At 43.3% G+C, this 22,185-nt stretch overlaps 1 protein-coding gene across 1 annotated transcript in view; it reads left to right on the top strand.

Moving 5' to 3' along the window:
* The window catches only part of LOC117366881 (protein FAM71F1-like), a 31,048-nt gene extending 11,375 nt beyond the window's left edge, over positions 1-19,673 (top strand). Inside the window, exons 3-6 of the mRNA XM_033958851.1 lie at positions 2,644-2,933; positions 3,746-3,873; positions 10,747-10,802; positions 19,414-19,673. Coding sequence (XP_033814742.1) covers positions 2,644-2,933; positions 3,746-3,873; positions 10,747-10,802; positions 19,414-19,673 — 734 coding nt within the window. The remainder of the gene's footprint in view (positions 1-2,643; positions 2,934-3,745; positions 3,874-10,746; positions 10,803-19,413) is intronic.
* The last annotated feature ends 2,512 nt before the right edge of the window (positions 19,674-22,185 follow it).

Raw genomic sequence — 22,185 nt, 5'->3', positions numbered from 1 at the left:
ATTAGCTTAGTTGCTCTTCTTTGAACTCTCTCAAGTACCTCCATGTCCTTCTTGAGGTACGGCGACCAGAATTGAACACAGTACTCCAGATGCGGGCACACCATAGCACGATACAGTGGCAGGATGACTTCCTTCTTTCTGGTCGTGATACCCTTCTTAATGATACCCAACATTTTGTTTGCTTTCCTTGAGGCTGTTGCACACTGCGCCAACGCCTTCAATGTTGTGTCTACCAAATAAAAAGACCATCACTTAACGTATAGTGATCTTGTCTCTATCCTGCATTCACCTCTCCCGACATGCATGTTTCAGAGGGAAACATTTAACGGAGCTACATCGAGCATAAAGGCTGGACCGACGAAGAGCAGCAGCAGCTGGGTGTATAGTGCCCAGGTGCTATCTGAAGGTCAACACATATAAAAATTACAAAAATTACATTAAGTGACTACAAACTTTAAGTAATGACATTGGTGACTAGTCCTTGTATTGATATTTAGAAAGACACATAGAGTATATGATCTGATCACATTTGTAACATCTCTGACTGCATAATCTAAGGTTCACACATTTTCATGGCTTCAGGATGTCAAAGTAATCTCCATCAGAATGTATATGAAGTATGTTCATGAATGAACACAAGGGCTCTTTTTTCCCCCCTCTCTCAAACAATGAGATCAATTGAATGGAGCACTGAATGGACAGTGACTGACTGAGGGCACCAGTGATTGGCTGAGCTGCGTTATTTACCCAGCATGCAGTAATATTGAAACAAAAGTTATTTGCATGCAGTTAATCATAGAAAAATTCTAAAATAAAAACATAAAAGGATTGAGAAGGTTTTTTTTTTTTAGGATCGATGATCGAAACATGGAACCTTGTAAGCCTCGGTGAAGGTTTATTCCTGGTAATCAAGCAGGTTTCTGAGATCCTTTTCCTCTCAAGATATCACTGATTATGGTGTTACTGATGACAAAAAAGTGCTTATAATGCATTCTGTCATTATACTCTGCCTGAGCACTGGCAGAGTTCTTGTTTCCAAGTAGTTGGCATCCATCTGCTTTGTTGTTAGGTAGTACAGCCAATGGGAATGGGGATTTGTATGCTGCCTTTGCCATGTTAAGGCAGACGTGCAAGGGAATGGGCACTGGAGGATTGAGTGACTTGCCCAGGGTCACAAGGAGCAGCACTGGGATTTGATCTCACCACCTCAGGTTGCAGAGGTAGCAGCTCAGCCAATGAGCTACACCTTCTCCTGCTCATTCACCGCATTCCTTGCCTCTCTAACTCCAGGCTGAAGTATATTGGGCAGCTAAGGTTTATTTAGGCTACCACAATCTGTACTAGGAGGGAAGGGGTAAAACACGGACCTGATGGACCTTGCGGATCTAAAACCGCACGTCCTTAAAAAATCTGAGGTCCGTGTCCGTGCCACTTGTAGCTTCTATCTCTGACAGACCTCTGTGAGATTTTAGCGCTGACGGATCCTAATACTTTTCCCTCCCTATGCTGAGAAGGATCCGTCAGCGCTAAAATCTCATAGAGGTCTGTCAGAGCCAGAGACTAGTGCTGGAGCGGCAGAGCAGAAGCCTTCTTATGTATAGGTTTTCGGAAAGACAAAGAGAGCGGGGACATAGGTTTGGGACGTGCGTTATGGAAAAGAAGTCTCCAAACGATGCTGGGTGCTGCCGGGGTTCAGTCTGAGGATCGTAGGCATGAGGCAGAGCCTCGGCTGCTTTCCTTCCTCTGAATTGCTCGATGTACCCCTCTGCTCTGCCTTTCTTGGGGAAGGGGTAAAACGCGGGCCTCAGTCTCTGAAAGACCTCTATGAGATTTTGCTACTTATAATGACAGGGGTTGCCATTCAACAAATCACATATAATTGGAAAGACTGGAGGAGATTAAATTATAACTTTTGGTGGAATTCTTTATGCCATATCTATAAAATGGAAAGATTTACTGAGTTACAAAAGGGATATTTTAAGAAATTTCAGGATGTGTGGAAACCATTAACAAAATATTGTCAGGATTAAGTAAAATTATTTCCCTTATGTTTATTAGTTTATGAGGTAGGGAGGGGGGTATTTTATTATTACATATCATACAATAATGGAGTATATGGTTGGGGGGATGGGCGAGGGATAGGGATAAGAATATATGTAATATACCAATGATTGTTTATAAGTGATGTATTTATTGTTACTGTGAATGAAAATATTAACACAATGTAATTTGTGAAAATGAATAAAGAATTATAAATAAATAAGCAAAGATGATTTCTCAAAGCTTTAAAAAAAAAAAAAAAAGAGATTTTAGCGCTGACGGATCCTAAATCTTTTCCCTCCCTATGCTGACGGATCCATCAGCGCTAAAATCTCATAGAGGTCTGTCAGAGACAGAAACTACAAATGGCACGGACACGGACCTCAGATTTTTAAGGATGTGCGGTTTTAGATCCGTGAGGTCTGTCAGGTCCGTGTTTTACCCCTTCCCGCACTAAGAAACTTGGCTGTTGTAATTAGGAGTCCACAGGCTAATAAGGTCATTTTTTTTTTTTTTTAACAGAGCCCTACAGCTCTCTCGTTTGGCAAATGATGCATTGAGTTCACAAATTCCATAGTGTGTAAGATTCTCCCATCTAATAAGCCTTGGTGCTCTCTTGTCCCAGGCTTCTCCCTTTGAGATATGTAAAACTAACCATTCACAACAAGGTGCACCGGCTCCTGAAGCTCCGGACGGTGAGCCAGAAGAAGTATTATCTTCAGCTGCGCCAGAAATACTCTGACCGGGTCTTCCAGCTGTGGACACGTTTGGTACACATTCTGCATTCCGGTCTCTCCATCACCTGCAAGGACCCCAGCATCGACATACTCTCTAGCTTCATGCATATGTCAGATGATGAATGTACGTCAGACTCCTGCACAGAGGATTTTTGGGTAACGTTTCTCTTCTACACTAGAGAGCCCAGCTGTGACGCTTATCCCCAAATTTCTGACTGCTAGCTCCTGAACGGAAGCGTGACAAAATGTATTTGCAAATATTTTGTTACTGATCTCAGAAGTCAGCAGACAGTCACACACAAGCACCAGACGGTATATGCCAACAAGTGCGCGCAGGACAATGGCGCCCCGTTAATCGCGCTAGTGTTAGGGTAAGGTTTAGATGAGGATTATGGGAACTGTATTTTCATGATGGCAGGTTTAGGCAATATAGGGGTCCTTTTACTAAGGCACGCCAGACGATTTAGCGCTCAATAAATATTATATTCTATGGACACATTAGCATTTAGCATGCGCTAAATCGGCTAGCGTGCCTTAGTAAAAGAGGGGGATAGTTTTGTTGGTCAGTTTTACAGCACAAAAACCCCCCCATTTTTTTTTCCAACCTGGTTCTCCTCCCTCAACACCTAAGCCTCTAACTCCATTCACAATGCATAGACTTAAGGGTCCGAAGCTTCGACAGTGACTTCATTCATAGCTACAAAGAGGCGTTCTTGCAGTTTAGTGCCATGGACTACAGCTCGCCATAATCTTTTTTTGTGTGCACTCTAAATCCCACCTCTAGGTGGTGCTGTTGTGCAATGACTGAACCTCCCTTCCTCTTCTGTCATCTCCTCCCCGCTTCAAGACTTGCAGCAGCACTGTCTCCTAGCTCCTGTTTGTATGAGAAGCAACAATGTCCAGGTACATAACTTAGGTCTCCTGCATTAGGCCTAAGCCGTGACTAATTTGTTAATCTCTCTGTACAGGATGATTCTTCTGAAGAAATTCCAAGCAGGAAAAAGAAAATTGTGTTTTCTTCATGTATTCATTTTCCGCTGACTTCGACTGTAAGAGAGGTGGTGCATAAGGCAAACGTATACAAGCGTCAAATCAGGTGAGCAGGTAGTACCACTATCTCTCATACACTTCTATGTGTACTAAGACCTTCCTCTCCAAAGCACAGCACAGAAGGCAATTCCCATTTGCCTCTAATCCTTGAAATACTGGACTGCCTGCAAGAGAATGACACGGGGACAAATTTGTCCCTGTCCCCGGAGGAACTCAATTTCTCCATCGCGTCCCCGTGAGTTTTGTCCCTGTCCTATTCCTGTAAGCTCTGCCTTAACCACACAAGCCTCGAACACTTATGATTCGAAAGTGTTTGAGGCTTGTGCAGATGAGGACGGAGCTTAGGCATTGGCGGAATGAGGCATTATGACATCACAATCTCAGCTCTAGAATGTTGCTACTTAGGATTTTAAAGCGTTTGAGGCTTGTGCAGATGAGGATGGAGCTTACAGGAATGGGGCAGGGATTAGAAAAGAACTCAGGGGGACGGGACGAGAAAATGAGTTCCCGCAGGGATGGGGAAAAATTTGTCCCCGTGTCATTCTCTACTGCCTGCATTGCTTCTGCCTCAATTGTAAGGCAATATTTTTGACAACTTGCCTTATTTTCCAAGAGAGAGGGAGACTAGATGGCTCAGATTTATAAAGGGCTACAGAGCTACTGGACGAAATTTGTCTTAGGGTCAGTAGGGAGCAAAAGCAATTACAGTACCATCTAATATAGTCCATTGTTGTTTTACATAGAAATATAACAGAATGAAGGCAGATATAGACCATATGGCCTATCCAATCTGTCCATCCATATCATCTACTATATCTTCTCTTCATTAGAGATCCTGTGTACGTCTCCCAAGTTTCCCTCATTGGGAGGCTGTTCCACAAATTCACCACCCTTTCTGTGAAGAAATATTTCCTTAAGTTTATGTGGAATGAGGTGGTGGTCTCACTCTGGTTTCCACATCATCTCCAAATGCCATTCTTGCTATATACAACAACAATAATTATTTCTATAGCGCTATCAGGCGCACACAGCACTGAACATGCAAGAGACAGTCCCTGCTCAGAAGAGCTTACAATCTAATTATGACAGACACACAGAGGGGGCTAAAAGGTAGTAGGGGACTTTATAGGGATTGACAGATGTGTTGGTTGGGTCAGTGTTTAAATGCAGCTTCAACTAAGTCGGTTTTTAGTCTGACTTTAAATATCGCCTGAGATGGTACCTGACGTAGTGAGACAGGCAGGTTGTTCCAAGCATGCAGTGCAGCAAGGTAGAAGAGACGGAGACGGGAGTTGGCAGTAGAGGAGAAAGATATATAGAGGAGGAACTTGTCTGACGAGTGGAGCTCCTGGAGGGAATAGAGGGGGTCACAAGAGAGGAGAGATACTGAGGAGCTGCAGAGTGAGTACACTTGAACGTCAGTAAGAGGAGTTTGAATCGTATGCGAAGACGGACTGTGAGCCAGTGAAGCGACCTGAGAAGCGTAATGTGGGTTTAACAGCCCTGGTGGAATATGAGGCATGAAGCAGCGTTCTGAACAGACTGGGGAGATATGGCATAGCAGTAGACTGGTGAGAAGCACATTGCAGTAATCCAGATGCGAGGTGGTGAGGGTGTGGGTGAGGGTTTTGGCAGCGTGCTCAGAAAGGAAAGGACAGATTTTAGCAACATTATAGAGAAAGAAATGATATGTTTTGGCCAGTCTGTTGGATTTGAGGAGAGCGACGAGTCGAAGACGATCCCGAGGTTGTGAGCTGGTAAGACAGGGAGGATGAGGAGAATGGGGGAAGGCGAGAGGTGGGTTTAGGAGGAAAGATAAGGAGTTCAGTCTTGGCCATGCTTCATTTTAGATGGCGGCGAGACATCCAGGTCGCAAAGTCAGATAGGCAGGCCGAGACTTGGGCCTGGATTCCCATAGAAATTTTAGGCGTGGAGAGGTAGATTTGCGAGTCATCAGCATAGAGGTGATACTGGAAACCGTGGAGAGCACCAGGTGACTTTCTTTATGCCAAAGATTATGGAAATAAATACATACACATCTGTACAGTTTCATACTCACCTTCCCATATTATGCTTAAGGTGAGCTTATAATACCTTTTAATTTTTAGAGCTGCTTTTTCCAGAGAAGGATTGAAGTATGGAGATTACTTCCTCATGCCATGCTAATGGTAGGGGGAGACACTGTCTAAGAGAAAAGACTGCCCTTATCACCATGTTGGGGTATTGGTTCATTGCTGACTCAGTGGAAAGAACGTTCCCAAATACCATGCTAGAGCATTGGATTAGTTCTGGCTCAGATGAGAAGATGTCCTTAATACAGTGGTGGTCCTGGTCCTGCTGGGGTTGGAAACAATGAGAGTTTAGACCGGGGTGTATTGCTTTCCTTGGGATCTGAAGAGCAGAGGGGAGAGCCCCTTTCAAATCTGAAAGATTTATTACAGAGACGTGGCTAGAAAAATAACTGATCCCTAACCCTAGAGATCTGCCCAGTGGGCTATAAAATGATATAGATTAATAGAGAAAAAAAGGAGGTGTAGCGATGATATATAAAAGCTTTCTAGATATTGAAAAAGAAAGTTCCTTGTACAACCTAACAAACATATCCGTCAAGTTATCTAGAGTGTTGGCTGGAGTATAAGAATAGTCAGCAAGATACCTAACTGCTCAATTCTTGTTCTCGTCGCCAAGGCACTCCACATGTGGGACTGTTGGATGACCAAGGAATAAAGGGAGCGCTAAAGGAGGACAATGCAATCGCCGACAGGCTGAACACGTTTTTTGCGTCTGTATTTACTGTATATACACAGCATACTGGAACCCATCAGGCTATATGCTGGAAGTGAAAACGGGAAAATGACAAGGTTAACGGTCAATCTAGAAGAGGTATGCAGGCAGATTGATAGGTTTAAGAGCGATAAATTCCCAGGACTGGATGGCATCTATCCGAGGGTCATCAAGGAACTGAAAGGAACCATAGCTGCACTCCTTCAACTAATAGACAATCTGTTGATCAAATCGGGAAAGATTCTGGAGGACTGGAAGGTGGCAAAAAAGGTTCGAGGGGAGACCCGTGAAACTACAGACCGGTTAGTCTGACCTCGGTACCGGGAAAGATGGTAGAGGCGCTGATAAAGGACCGGATCATTGATCACCTTGACGGACACGGTCTGATGAGGACCAGCCAGCACGGTTTCAGTAAAGGAAGATCTTGTTTGACAAACTTGCTGCACTTCTTCGAGGGAGTAAATAGGCAGATAAACAAGGGCAATCCAGTCAACATTGTATATCTGGACTTTCAGAAGGCGTTTGACAAGGTTCCGCATGAACGACTACTTCAGAAAATTGTGAGCCATGGAATCGAAGGTGAAATATTCACGTGGATTAAAAACTGTCTGGAGCATAGGAAATGGGGGTAAATGGACAATACTCGGACTGGAAGAGCGTCACCAGTGGGGTGGCGCAGGGCTTGGTGCTTGGACCCATGCTCTTCAACATCTTTATAAACGATCTAGACATAGGTACGACGAGCAAGGTGATTAAATTTGCAGACAATACAAATTTATTCAGAGTAGTGAAGACGTAGGGGGATTGCGAAGATCTGTAACGTGACATAATCAGGCTCGAAGAATGGGCATCGACATGGCAGATGAGGTTCAACGTGGATAAATGTAAAGTGATGCATGTCGGTAGCAAAAATCTCATGCATGAATACAGGATGTCCGGGGTGAAAAGGGCGAACAGAATGCCCTTACCTGGAGTACTGCGTCCAGCACTGGTCGCCGTACATGAAGAAGGACACGGTACTACTCGAAAGGGTCCAGAGAAGAGCGACTAAGATGGTTAAGGGGTTGGAGGAGCTGCCGTACAGTGAAAGATTAGAGAAACTGGGCCTCTTCTCCCTCAAACAGAGGAGATTGAGAGGGGACATGATCGAAACATTCAAGGTACTGAAGGGGATAGACTTAGTAAATAAGGACAGGTTGTTCACCCTCTCCAAGGTAGGGAGAACGAGAGGGCACTCTCTAAAGTTGAAAGGGGATAGATTCCGTAAGAACGTAAGGAAGTTCTTCTTTACCCAGAGAGTGGTAAAAAACTGAAACGCTCTTCCGGAGTCTGTCATAAGGGAAAACACCCTCCAGGGATTCAAGACAAAGTTAGACAAGTTCCTGCTGAATCAGAACGTACGTAGGTAGGGCTAGTCTCAGTTAGGGCTCTGGTCTTTAACCAGAGGGCCACCGCATGAGCGGACTGCTGGGCACGATGGACCACTGGTCTGACCCAGCAGCGGCAATTCTTATGTTCTTATGTACCTACCCTTCAAAGGCTGTACTCAGAAAAGATTAATTAACCGACTCTTATCATACCAAGCCGCTTCCAGGAATCCTGAACTGGGCCAAATGGATAGAATATCAACATCATATATGCATTTTAGAAAGTTATTAAAAACCCATCTGTTCTCAAAATTCTTGTAATTCCTTCAAAGCAGCAAACTGATGTGAAACTATAGTTAACTTTGGTAAACCGCTTTTGCGGTATATAAATAAAAATTTGTTATGTTATCTCAAATTAAACACAGAAAAAAAACACCACCAGCTATTATGGTTTGACATATACATCTACTATTAGTATAGCAAATGGAGTTAACTTCAGCAATGGAAAATCCTCCAAGGTTTTCGGAGTCATTTTAGATAGCTCTCTTGCATTTTGAAGACTATGCTAACAATTTAGTCAGGCGTTCTTTCTTCACACGACAGAAATTAAGAAGAGTCAGATCCCTCTTTTTCCAGAACCACTACAGGATGCCAGTACAATCAACTAGTTTGTCCTCACTGGACTACTGCAATGCACTTCTTTTGGGAATCTCGGTGAAATTAATTAAATAAATTCAGCTAATACAGGACACTGCAGCAAGGCTTATATTCTATAAATCAAAATTCTATCATGTTACATCGCTGTTCGTGGAGTTACACTGGCTCCCAGTAGAAATGCAGGTTGAATTCAAGTTATGCTGTTTAGCATTTAAGACTTTATATGGAGATGCCCTGGACAGTTTTCCTAGATTAACTGAACTATTACTGTGTTTCCACGAAAATGAGCCCTAGCATGATTTTTGGGGCCCTACACCTACTCCAAAAATAAGCCCTAGTTAGATCACCCCCGAAGCTCTTCCCTAATGTCCCCGACTCCATCCCTGGATTCGCGGGCAGCAGTGCTTCCCCCACTCCTCCGCTGCACAGCCGAATCCCGCTGACTCTCCCACCCATCCCCCTGCGCATCTTTCCATCTCTTCTTCCCATCCGAACCCTGCCAAACCTCCCACTGCAAGACTGACATACCTCTTTCCAAACAGCAGCGCGGCAGCACTTTAAACAGGCTGCTTCGTGGTCTTCTCCCGCCGAGTCCTACCCTCTGCCGCATCACTGATGATGTCATCAGTGATGCAGCACAGGGAATTCCCTGGTGGGAGAAGGCCGTGAAGCAGCCTGTCGAGTGCTGCCGACGCTGCTGTTTGGAGGGAGGTATGTTGGTTTCGCAGTGGGAGGGTCGGCGTGTTTCTGCTGCGCGGGGGAGGGGAGGGAGGGATAGAAAGATGCTGCTTAAGGGTTCTGCTTCACGGGAGGGATGAGGGGATGGATAGAAAGATGCTGCAGAGGGAAGGCACAAGGGGATGGATGAGAGGGGAGGAAAGATGCTGCACATGTGGGGGAGAGAAAGGAAAGAGGAAGAATTGGGGTGGAGGACAGAAAGGGAGAGATCATTGTACATGAAAGAATGGCCACCAGGATGGTCTCGGGACTCAAAGGCCTCCCGTATGAGGAAAGGCTGAATAAATTGCAGCTATACTCACTCGAAGAACGTAGAGAGAGAGGAGACATGATAGAGACGTTTAAATATATCACCGGCCGTATTGAGGTGGAGGATGATATCTTCTTTTTTAAAGGTTCCTCGGCCACAAGAGGACATCCGCTGAAAATCAGGGGTGGGAAATTTCATGGTGACACCAGGAAGTTCTTCTTCACCGAAAGGGTGGTCGATTGTTGGAATGAACTTCCACTTCAGGTGATTCAGGCCAGCAGCGTGCCGGATTTTAAAAGGAAATGGGAAACACATGTGGGATCTCTAGGGGGGTAAAAATGTAGATGGGATACACATGTGTTATCTCTAGGGGGGTAAATTCAAGGGGGTGGGGTTGTTAGAGTGGGCAGACGTGATGGGCTATGGCCCTTTTCTGCCGTCATCGTCTATGTTTCTATGTTAACTATCCAAAACACAACACTAAGACTCATCTACTCATTAAAGAAACATGATCACATTACAGAAACATATCTCCAATCGCACTGGCTTCCGATCCCAGCAAGAATACAATTTAAATTCTACTGCCTACTATTTAAGACTTTATACGGAGACAGTCCAAACTACCTGAATAACCGCCTCATCCACAACACCGCAACCAGACATAGAAAAACTCACACCCCATTCTCATACCCCCCAATCAAGGAGGTCAAATGGAAAAAACTATATGATGGCCTCCTGGCCACTCAAGCAGCCAAACTAGACAACCAAATCGCCAGTCTACTGACGGCATCCCTCGACTACAAGACTTTTAGAAAAGAAATAAAGACCATACTCTTTAAGAAAACTCTGAAAAAAGAAATAATACCGCAAGTCTCAAACTCCACCTCTCACTAAAGCCAACTACCCCAAACAAATAACCTTACCCATTTCTTACTCTTTTTGAAAATGACCAATTTTTTTTTTTTTGTAAGTTCTTGTTGTAATACATCTTGGATAATTCTTTTGTAATCCGCCTTGAACTGCAAGGTAATGGCGGAATAGAAATCCCTAATGTAATGTAATAAATCTTTAGACTGCAGCTTTCTGAGAAGATTAAAGTTTTCTCCTAATGTCTTTTTAACAGTTTTGATGAAGAAACAACAGAGACCAGCAGTACCAAAGCAAGGGACTCAGAAAAGGGTAATCAAACCAAGTCATTAGTAGAGACAAGTGGTTTTATGAAATGAACTTTGACCAGTAGTTAGTGATAAAGTACATGTACCCTGGTTTCCCCCAAAATAAGACCTAGCATGATTTTTAAAGAGGCTCCTAATATAAGCCCTACCCCAAAAATAAGCCCGTTAAGAGCGACCCCCGAAGCCCCTTCCCCCCAAATGTCCCCAACACTCCTTGACTCCATCCCTGACACTAGTGCTGCCTGATTCACCGAAAAAATCAGGCTCGTCAATTCAATGAGCCCCCCTCCTACCCGGTGAGACCTGACATACCTCCGCTCTGAGGCTTGCTAAAGCAGCAGCGGCGGCAGCGCTCTGAATGGGCTGCTTCGCGGCCTTCCCCACGCTGTGTCACTGATGACATCATCAGTGATGCGGAAGAGGGAAGGCTCCGGTGGGGAAGGTCTCAAAGCAGCCTGTTCAGAGTGCTGCCGCCACTGCTGGTTTTGGAGGCCTCGTAGCGGAGGTGTGTCAAGTCTCATGGTGGGAGGGTGGGTGGGGTTCTGCTACACAGAGGGATGGGAGGGAGAGAAAGATGCTGCACAAGGGGATGGGTGAGAGGGGAGGAAAGATGCTGCACATGGGGGGGGGGGGAGAAGGGAAAGAGGAAGAATTGGGGTGGAGGAGAGGAAATGAGAGATGATTGTTGTACATGAAAAAAAATAAGACATCTCACCCAAATATACCCTAGTGTGTTTTTTGGACCCAAAATTAATATGATGTCGTATTTTCGGGGAAACACAGGTATTTCTAGAATAGACAAAGGGGTTGGAATGCACGAATCTGTGTCTCAGGTTCAGAACATGAACTGTCTGCAGGTAGCCTTTATTTCTCTGCAGAGAGCAGGATATATCAGACATACAAATGGAGTGATGTCATCAGATAGCACCAACATGGGGAGAACTCTCTCAGAGCCAAAGCTACTACCTCCGAGTCCCTTCAGCCTATAACAGAGCATAGAGGTCAGCTTCCTGGGAAGCTGAATAGGAATGTGTGTCTGATGTATGCTTTGCCTAAGGAAGACCACTGTTACAGGTAAGAAACTTTGCTGATCTCAAACCTTAACTCCCCCCCCCCCCCCCCATTGCATATACCTAATTGCTTCCCCTTCACCACCCTTGAACTGGTGGCTGGCCTAGTCTCCTATTTCCAATTGTAGTTCTACCAGCTTCAGGCTTGTGAATCTATAGCTCCTATCATCTTTATTAATTTGTAAGCCGCTCACATAATCAAATGATTAAGGATAATTTGAAACTCAGCTGTCCGATTGATATTTGGCCTCAAAAAACATGAGCACATTAGTCCCTATTATCGACAATTACACTGGCTACCGATAGAGGCAAGAGTTCTGTTTAAATTTGCTTGTATCTGTTTTAAATCGCTATTTGGTTTGGCTCCAATTTATCTTTCCTCTCATTTTGAGGTCCACCCAAAGCTCTCATCTATTTGGTTATCCGACTTTAAAATCTTGTCAATGAGAGATTTTTGGACTCTTGCATTTCTGGCAGGCAAACTGAATACCTGGTTGGGTGCAATTATTCCACATGCTCTGTCCTACTTTAAAAAGACTGGTGAAGACCTGTTTGATACATTTTTCATTTGATATCTTTTGTTTCCCTTGTTTGTATTTCTTAATATTTGTATTTTCACCGATTGTTCAGTCTTCTTTTTTGTGAACCCCCTAGAACTGCGAGTTGTGGCGGTTTACAAGAATAAAGTTATCATTATTATTATCAATTTGATGAGCAGGATGATGAATCTGGAATAAACTTAGCAACCTGGCTTTCTCCGTTGACAAACAAGATAAATTTGTTACATAACTGGAGAATCACATAGCTAAGGGCTGTCCTGTTCACGATCTGATCTGAGATTTTGCAAAAGAATCCAGACATTGCTTGGTGGAGGGTTAGGGAGGGAAAGAGTTGAACCATGTTTGTAAAAGTCATTGCAGAATTGTCTTAATACGCTGCCTCTTTCAGACATATTTTCCATGTGTCAATTTGAATGAACCACTGGGTTGAAGACCTACCTATCTCTTCATTAAAAAGGTAGTCTAGAGATGGTCAACTGGCATTGCTTAGTAGAGAACTGCATGGGAATGGAGACTGCAGGAATCCCGTGGAGCCTACAGGTATGGAAGTTGCCACGGGATTCCCACAGGTGTATAATCAAAAATTCTCTGGTGACTCCAGAATGAGTCTTGGAATGCACTGAGAGAGGCAATTGGAGAACCAGAATGAAGTTTGAAATGCACGGATAGAGGCAGTTGGAGTGTCAGACTGAGGTTTGGAATACCAAGAGACAGCTGGAACTCAAGACTAAAGCTTGGAACACTCATTGATTGAATAGTGAATACTACCCAAAAACCATGGGAAGCTGTTAGAATTTGGAGGATACCGAGGGATGTGCAAAAGTAATGTACACCATTTTGCCTATTGATTAGTAAAATCAGTATATCAAAATAAAAGTGTTAACTCCTGTGGATATGTGGGGGTGGAGTTTATTTCTTATACCACCGCCCATCTGAATGGTCCACAATCTAATCAGGTACTCTTAAGTTTTTTCCCCATCTGCCCCACAATCTAACTAGCTGGGGCAATGGAAAGTTAAGTGACTTACCCAGTGTCAGAAGGAGCAACACTGGGATCAAACCCACAACCTCAGGATGCTGAGGTAGCAGTTCTAACCACTAGGCCAGGGGACAGGTAAGGATGGAATGGATCTTAGTAGGGATGGGTTAGATACTATTGGCGATGGGCAGATAGGTGAAATTTCTGTTCCCATGCAACTCTATAGCCTAGGCTCTAACTTAATGCACTTTTATGTTATCAGTTAGTTGAAATCATCCTAGAAGTCTGTAGCAGAGGGATAAATAATCTGTCAGTCAATTTAATATATTTCTTTTAGACATTAGTTGCTAATTTGCTTGGATTGAAAGATATACAGTAAATAGTTAATTGGACCACTTGTATGGTCGTGTTCTTCTATGAACCAAGCCAGAGCACGTTTGCAATCCCGATTGTGTAGAGGCTGTACACCTTGGAGGGGGGGAGGGTTAATTTTATTGATTGGTGTGGATAACACATCACGTTTTTAAAAATAGGGCTAAGAAGCAATTGGAGTTTGCATTAATGAAGAGGAAGCGATTGTAGAATTTAGTAGTTATGGCTGATGGGCAGACTGGATAGGACTCTGTTTTCATTGCCTGTTTCTGCTGCTCTCCAAGCTGATGCTACCGCCATTAAGCAAATTGCTTTGCAAATCGGACATTCATATTTGCTAGTTTCATGGACCTGAAGGATGATTCCATAAAATGAGCCTGGATTATATAGTAAATTTCTTTTCTTTCACCTCTGGAAACTGAAATGGAGCTTTGTTCTTAAATAGCACTTTTCAACCACAGGAAAATATATTAAAAAGATCATATAATTCAATACAATCTTGATATATATCTGATGGAAGTTCACAGTGGTTTACAAAAAATACATGATCTAATACAACATTATGAACAGATTATCTTAAAATTATATCTTTTTAAGTACAAATTTTTTCAAACAGTAAGTTAGTGCATTTCAAAAATAAATTTTGAACAACAGACAATAAAACCTAAACCATATTCTGGCTTCCACAAGCCAGGGCAACTTTAACAAATATGGTGAGATTCTATCTCCCTTTCTTAGACCAAAAATCAGTCAAATTGCTGTGTTTTGTAACGTTTACAATCTACGTAATAACAATTTTGAACAGTCTATGTAGATAATGTTACAATAATTTATCAAAGACAAGAATAAAGATTGTACTGGTGTAAATACTGAGCTAAACATTGTTCTCTGGAATACTCCCTTGCCTCTTAAATCCAATACTTTAGGATCTTTCCCAGATGGTGTATTGGAGTCCCTTTTTGAGTACGACAAAGTGATGGAGCAACAGTACCAAGTTAAATCTGAGGCTTGGCTATAATTGAGATCCAATTTTCTTGCTACTAGGACTCATGAAATTGGATTCTGCCTCATTCATTACATTACATTCTTAACTGTACCTCATGCAGTAATCTGTGAAAGGGAACCACAACATATCTAGGCTCTTCCTGAATGGTGGAAGGGACCTTCTTGGACATTTTCCTGATGAAGCTGGGATGGGAAAGGTCTTCCATTAGAGAACTGCACCATGGCAGAGCAGATAAAGCAGTGGTTCCAAACCCTGTCCTGGGAGACCACCAGCAAGTCAGGTTTTCAGGATATCCCTAATGAATATGCATGAGAGAGATTTGCATATAATGCATATTCATTAAGGATAATCTGAAAACCCGACTGCCCCAGGATAGGGTTGGGAACCACTGAGATAAAGGATTCTTTCCCTTAAGACTAACCTGATACATTTTCTCAAGATTTTCCCAATAGTCTAAAGCAGTGGTTCCCAACCCTGTCCTGGAGGAACACCAGGCCAATTGGGTTTTCAGGCTAGCCCTAATGAATATGCATGAAGCAAATTTGCATGCCTATCACTTCCATCATATGCAAATCTCTCTCATGCATATTCATTAGGGCTAGCCTGAAAACCCGATTGGCCTGGTGTTCCTCCAGGACAGGGTTGGGAATCACTGGTCTAAAGCAGGACTACTCAATTCCAGTCCTCGAAGTTCATAGACAGGCCATGTTTTCAGGATATCCACAATGAATATGCATGAGAGAGACTGCATGCACTGCTTCGGTATGTAAATCTCTCATGCATATTCATTGTGGATATCCTGAAAACCCTCGAGGACAAGAATTGAGTAGCCCTGACCTAAAGACTCACAGTGAAGAATAAGCACTGAGAGAATATTCTCCAAGCAATTCCACTGTGATCGGAATTAGAGAATGAAATGGGGACAAATTTTTCCCCGTCCCTGTGGGAACTCATTTTCCCATCCCATCTTGGCGAGTTATTTTCCAGTTCCTGCTCCATTCATGCAAGCTCCGCCCTCATCTGCACAAACCTCAAACACTTTAAAATCATAAGAGATCGAGGCTTGTGTGGTTAAGACAGAGCTTACAGGAATGGGGCAGGGACAAGGACAAAACTCACGGGGAGGGGATGGGATGGAGAAATTGAGTTCTTGTGGGGAAGGGGACAAATTTATCCCCGTGTCATTCTCTAATAGGAATGTCTTTGGTCAAATCAATGAACGCTGAAGGCTCCTGATGTACTGGCACCATAGCAGTTCAGTGACATACATTTGAACTGCTGAGAAGAGAGAATATGCATTGCAGTACTTTCAATACCAAAGTTAGCTCTTATTTTTTGAGAGAGGGTATTAGAAAGTCCTTAAGCCAGGGGTGTCCAATTTCGGTCCTCGAGGGCCGCAATCCAGTCGGGTTTTCAGGATTTCCCCAATGAATATGCATTGAAAGCAGTGCATGCAAATAGATCTCATGCATATTCATTGGGGAAAACCTGAAAACCCGACTGGATTGCGGCCCTCGAGGACCGACATTGGACACCCCTGCCTTAAGCGGTTCTCATAACATCCTCAGAGCATGATTCTGAAACAGAATTTTCAAAAACTTGAAGCAGCTTACCTCTAGGGCAGGGGTGTCAAAGTTGTCCCTCTTCGAGCGCCACAATCCATTCGGGTTTTCAGGATTTCCCCAATGAATATGCATGAGATCTATTTGCATGTACTGCTTTCATTGTATGCTAATAGATCTCATGCATATTCATTGGGGAAATCCTGAAAACCTGACTGGATTGCGGCCTTCGAGGAGGGACTTTGACATCCCTGCTCTAGGGTAAGCAAAATGGAATCTACTTACTTATTAGAATCTTGTCAGATACCTGTGACCTGGATTTGCCATGGTTTGAAAAAGGATGTTGGGCTTCATGGACCTTTGCCCCGACCTAGTATGGCAATTCTTATGAGGTAATTGAAGAAAGGCCTGGATGGAAGTTCTCAACCTCTGCATCTAGTACTAGAAAGGATGGTACTGTTTTCTAGGCTGGAACCTTTCCGTGTATTGAGTACAGATTCAACTGCATGGATGTTTGTACTTTTCTATGCATGAAGCATTCTCCTTCCTATGACAATAACTACTACTGCTCAGAGTACAACTTGTACTGTGTAGAGTTGCTCTTGTATTGAGGACATTGACTCCTGCACCGAGAGTTTTATTTGCAGAGAAATCATCTATGCAACACTGAAGTTTCTTTTCCCTTAATTCTTAAAGTTCATTTTTCAGGGAAGGGGGATTTTAAGTATAACATCTTATATAAAGTAATTTAATTACTTATTATGAAGGAGTGGGAAGGGATGGAGATAAGATTTTATGATTGGTATTATTGCTGAATATTAAGTGATATTCTCAATGTGCAAATGTGCTACTTATTGTATTTCGCTGAATGTTCAGCACTCTTGATTGTAAACCGCCTAGAAGTCGCAAGATTGTGGCGGTATAGAAGAATAAAGTTATTATTATTATTTATATATTATCACACTTATTGTACGTATAAAAATGAATAAAGATTTACAAAAAAAAAGATCTTAGGCTGTGAACTTATGGTGGGTTTGTAAAATATTTTTTAATCTTTTGTTTATGGTTTTAACTTGTGTATTTATGTTCAAACAATTTTTATTAAAGTTTTGCACATAGCAAAGTTACAAGAAAGAGGTGAACAGTTTACAAACTTCAAAATGGAACTTCACCGCTAAATAAAAGCGAAAGTTAGACAGATATCAAAGAATCCCCATATCCCACCCCTACACCCCACCTCCTCCCAATCTTCCCCTTCCCCCCTCTCCAACCCCCCCACCCCCCATGACCTACCAGATCCTACATGGATAGTCTAGAACAGTGGTTCCCAACCCTGTCCTGGAGGAACACCAGGCCAATCGGGTTTTCAGGCTAGCCCTAATGAATATGCATGAAGCAAATTTGCATGCCTATCACTTCCATCATATGCAAATCTCTCTCATGCATATTCATTAGGGCTAGCCTGAAAACCCGATTGGCCTGGTGTTCCTCCAGGACAGGGTTGGGAATCACTGGTCTAGAAAACTCATAGTACTAAAAAGATCCCCCATTAGGGTTTTGCTAGACTCTTGATAAAGGCAATTCCTGCCGAAACACTGTGTCGAGTCAACTATTGCAACGATCAATAAAGTTGCTCCTGATTGATCCATACTTGAGCTGGTGACATCTCTCCCGCACGAGTCCTGTGTTTGCTTTGATGCTTTCGTCGTAGAGGCCTCTTGGGCTTCTCTCCAGGGTTTCCAAACCGATAAGGCCAGTGCTTGAAGCTTGCCACCATGAAGAAGTCGTTAAGTCAAATTCAATCTTGACAATCAGTTTTCTTTTCTTTTACAGAGAACTCAAAGGTGCAGGGTCAAATAAAAATACAAACAACGATTGTGAATCAATTGAAATGACCGTTTATAGAGAGAACCTAACTAATATTTGGGCAACGCAAAAAGGAAAATAGTCTTAGGGAACTGAGGCAACAGCTGCATGGGAAGTCTCACTCATGCCCAGAAAAACCTTCTAGACTTTTCTAAAGCCGCAGTCCTTTCTGTGTCAGTACCATTACATCACTTCACTTACATGGCTGAGTCATCCTGCTTGTCAGCGGAGAAGGAAGTGATAACCTGTAAGAGGTTTTCAGGGGAGGAAATGAACTATCTGAGTTCGTCTAGATGTGGGGAGAAAGAAAGGCAAGGAGAAAACAGTTGTTCAGGACAGAAGTTGATTTGTTCATTGAATCTGCAGATTTTGGGATGTAAATGTAGAGGCAATGATTTCAGTGTATGGGTGACACCAGAGATACTGTATGTTGGGGAAGAAAAAGAAATACAAGTGTTTATGTGTAACAGAGTTAGGAGAAAAGTAGAGGGAAGAAGGGTTCATAGTCATTCACGCATGGGACTTCGGTGTGCCGACATTGCAGCCGCAGACAAATCGGCGCAAGACCCCAGTGTGCCGCCTAAAAAGTTACTTTTAAAGAGCTCCGATGTGGGGTGTGAGTGGGGAACCCCCCCAGTTTACTTCATACTCTTCGCGCTGCCATTGGGGGCGATTGGGGGGTTGGAACCCTCCATTATAGAGTAAACTTAACTTTTTCCTGACGGCAGCGCGAAGAGTAGGAAGAAAAGTTCCCCCCCACACCCCCCATCGGAGCTCTTTAAAAGTAACTTTTTAGGTGGTGCACTGGGGTCTTGCGCTGAATTGTCTGCGCTGCAATGTTGGCGCACCAAAGTTTCGCGCGCTTTTGTCCCGTCACCGGGAAGAAGAAAGACTGATAGGAAGAAAATAAATAAAGAGTATTGAGTTCAAGGAAAGGGTGGGAATAGGAAGAAGAACAGATAAGATTTCAGTGGGATCATTAAACAGCAACGGAAAAGGATGGGAGAACACCAAGCAGTGGGGTCCTTTTTCTAAGGCGCACTAAAGATTAGTGCACGCTAAATGCTAAGGCTCCCGTTAGCGGTTAGCGCACCTTAATAAAAGGACCCCAGTGTTTCCTTTGATTAGGGAAAGGCCAGCAGGAACCCCTCCCCCAAACGGTACTAGTGATCTAATTTTGTCATTTCGTTTTTTTTGCAGGAATTCACCCCAAAAGGTCCTGTTCCTGCCACGACTGCGAGCTCTGCCATTCCCAAGAAAAGGTCTCAGTGGATCCAACTCCTCCAATAGAAAAAGCAACTGTCGGAGTTGCTGCGCCCGAGACAGAAAATGCCGGGTATGGCATCTGGCTACGAGACACCACAAGTGGGATGATGCCTCTCTCTCTGCTCAACAGCCTTGTGGCGGTGGGGGAGTCAGTCACTGCCTACCCCTTACTCGTTGGAACAGAAATAATTTGATCAATTAGATCTGATGCTAGCAATCAAGGTCAGGATCTCATTTCCAATCCAAGCAACTTACGACAGAGAACAAATCTAATACAAGACCAGAGTAGCTGTATGTCCAAAGAGTAATTACTGTTTTGTATATGAACAACAGTTTCAAGTCATGTAATAAAAACAGTTTCAAGTCATGTAATAAAAATTATTTCAGTGATCACCAATCAGTGGTTATTCTGTACAAATAAGAGTTGATTAATTGCTCCATTGCCACAATACTTCTGTGTCCGTCTAGATCAGTGGTTCCCAAACCCTGTCCTGGGGGATCCCCCAGCCAGTCGGGTTTTCAAGATATCCCTAATGAATATGCATGAGAGAGATTTGCATACCTGTCGCTTCCATTATATGCAAATCTCTCTCATGCATATTCATTAGGGATATCTTGAAAACCCGACTGGCTGGGGGTCCCCCAGGACAGGGTTTGGGAACCACTAGTCTAGATATTACTGTATTATGTGGACTGCCCTGAAAAGATGCATAATGTCACTAATCAACTAGCAATGAAATTATATTTTATTCTATGAAATCAATCAATGGGGATCCTCAGACATTGTTGGTGGCTAAGAGTGGACTTGAGCTGCATCACAGCACCCGAACTCCAGATTACAATTGATCCAGAATACTGCAGTAAGACTGATTTATGGTGTAAAGAAATATGATCCTGTAACCCTTTTTTACCGTGAGTTGCACTGGCTCCTCGTGGAGGCATGCATTATCTTTAAACTGGGCTGCATATGTTACAAAGTCATCTATGGCCAAGCCCCACTTTATTTAGCTGACAGATTTTCAATTGCATCCCATAAGAATATTAGAAAATCTGTTTGTATTTCCCTCTGTTAAAGGCTGCAAAGGCAAGAAATACCACGATCAAATGCTTTCATTTCAAGCAGCTTTTCATCACAAAGACTTTCGTTCACTGTTATATATACGCAGATGACATCTATTTTCATTCCTCAACAATTTTACTGCTGAAATTTTAAACCAGATATCGTTTATTATGACTCCGCTAGAACAGTGGACAATTAATTTTGAACTGCAACTTAACACGGAAAAGGCCAAACTTTTCTTGGCCAGTCCAAACGATGAAATAACAAATTCACTGCTTCATCTTAATGGTCACGACTACCCGATTATTACATCTATCAAAATTCTGGGAGTCATACTAGACCGGCATTTAACATTAGCAGAACATACTAACTCAGTGGTAAAAAAAAAATGATTTTTTGCACTGTGGAAATTAAAAACCATAAAAAAAAAATATTTTGATCCTTTATCGTTCAGACTATTGGTGCAGGCTTTCATTTTATCTATTTTAGACTATTGTAACATCATCTATTTAGAAGCGCCCAAAAAAATACTAAGGAAATTATGGATAATTCAGAATACGGCTTTCCAACTGATTTTTGGTTTAAAAAAGAATGACTATATTAGCCCATACTATCGTTTATTTCATTGGCTGCTTTTGGAGGCTAGGGCATTATTCAAAATTTCCTGTATCTGCTTTAAGCTGATATCGGGATTGTCTCCAGCTTACCTTTTTTCTCATTTTGTGTTGTATAGACCACTGTTCTTCAATTGCCAGTCTGCGAACCGGTGTTGGTCCGCAGAAAATTTCTGCCAGTCCGCGCAGGGCCGGTGAGATCGAGTCGGCGGTTAAATTTCCTGCCGACTGCTGGCGGCAGGCTTCTGATTGGCTTGAAAACCTCCTCCTCAGGGAGTAGCACCTGGACAGGGCGTCTCCGCAGAGCCCTCATGGACCGCTTTACAGTCACAGTCACATAGAAAGATGACGGCAGATAAGGGCTACAACCCATCAAGTCTGCCCATACCATTGACCCCCTTTTAAGTCTACTGGACCCTTAACTCTACTGATCTGCTCTATTAAATCTATATCCTAGCGACCCTATTCATTGGTATGACCCTCGCAGTGATCCCACATAGGTATCCCATTTATTCTTAAAGTCTGGGATATTGCAGGCCTTGATCACCTGTACTGGAAGCTTGTTCCAATGCTCTATCACTCGTTCCGTGAAGAAGTACTTCCTGATGTCTCCACGAAACTTCCCTCCCCTGAGTTTGAGTGGATGTCCTCTTGTGTTCGAGGGTCCTTTGAGAAGAAAGATATCATCTTCCACCTCGACTTGTCCCGTGATGTACTTAAATGTTTCAATCATGTCTCCCAGCTGCAGGAAAGCACAACCACGGCGCCGCCATGCTCTCTTGACAACAAGCTCTGACATCAGGAGCCGATCCCATGCGGTCACGGACGATGACGTCAGTCGACGAGACTAGCTACCATGTTGTGTGTGGCGCCAGAAAACGACTACATTACACACAGGGAGCCCTAGAAAACGTGAAATAGAATTGCCGTTAATGAAGGTCACGCGAGACTAGCAGCTAAACCGGGCTTTGACCTTTGAGCCCGTCGCTCATTGGCTGCTGGCGGCAGGCTTCTGATTGGCTACTTTTGTGT

Source organism: Geotrypetes seraphini, chromosome 9, assembly GCF_902459505.1.
Source record: "Geotrypetes seraphini chromosome 9, aGeoSer1.1, whole genome shotgun sequence".
NCBI lineage: Eukaryota > Metazoa > Chordata > Amphibia > Gymnophiona > Dermophiidae > Geotrypetes > Geotrypetes seraphini.
The sequence above is the reverse complement of the archived record's forward strand: the minus strand, read 5'-3'. Positions and strand labels throughout refer to the sequence as shown.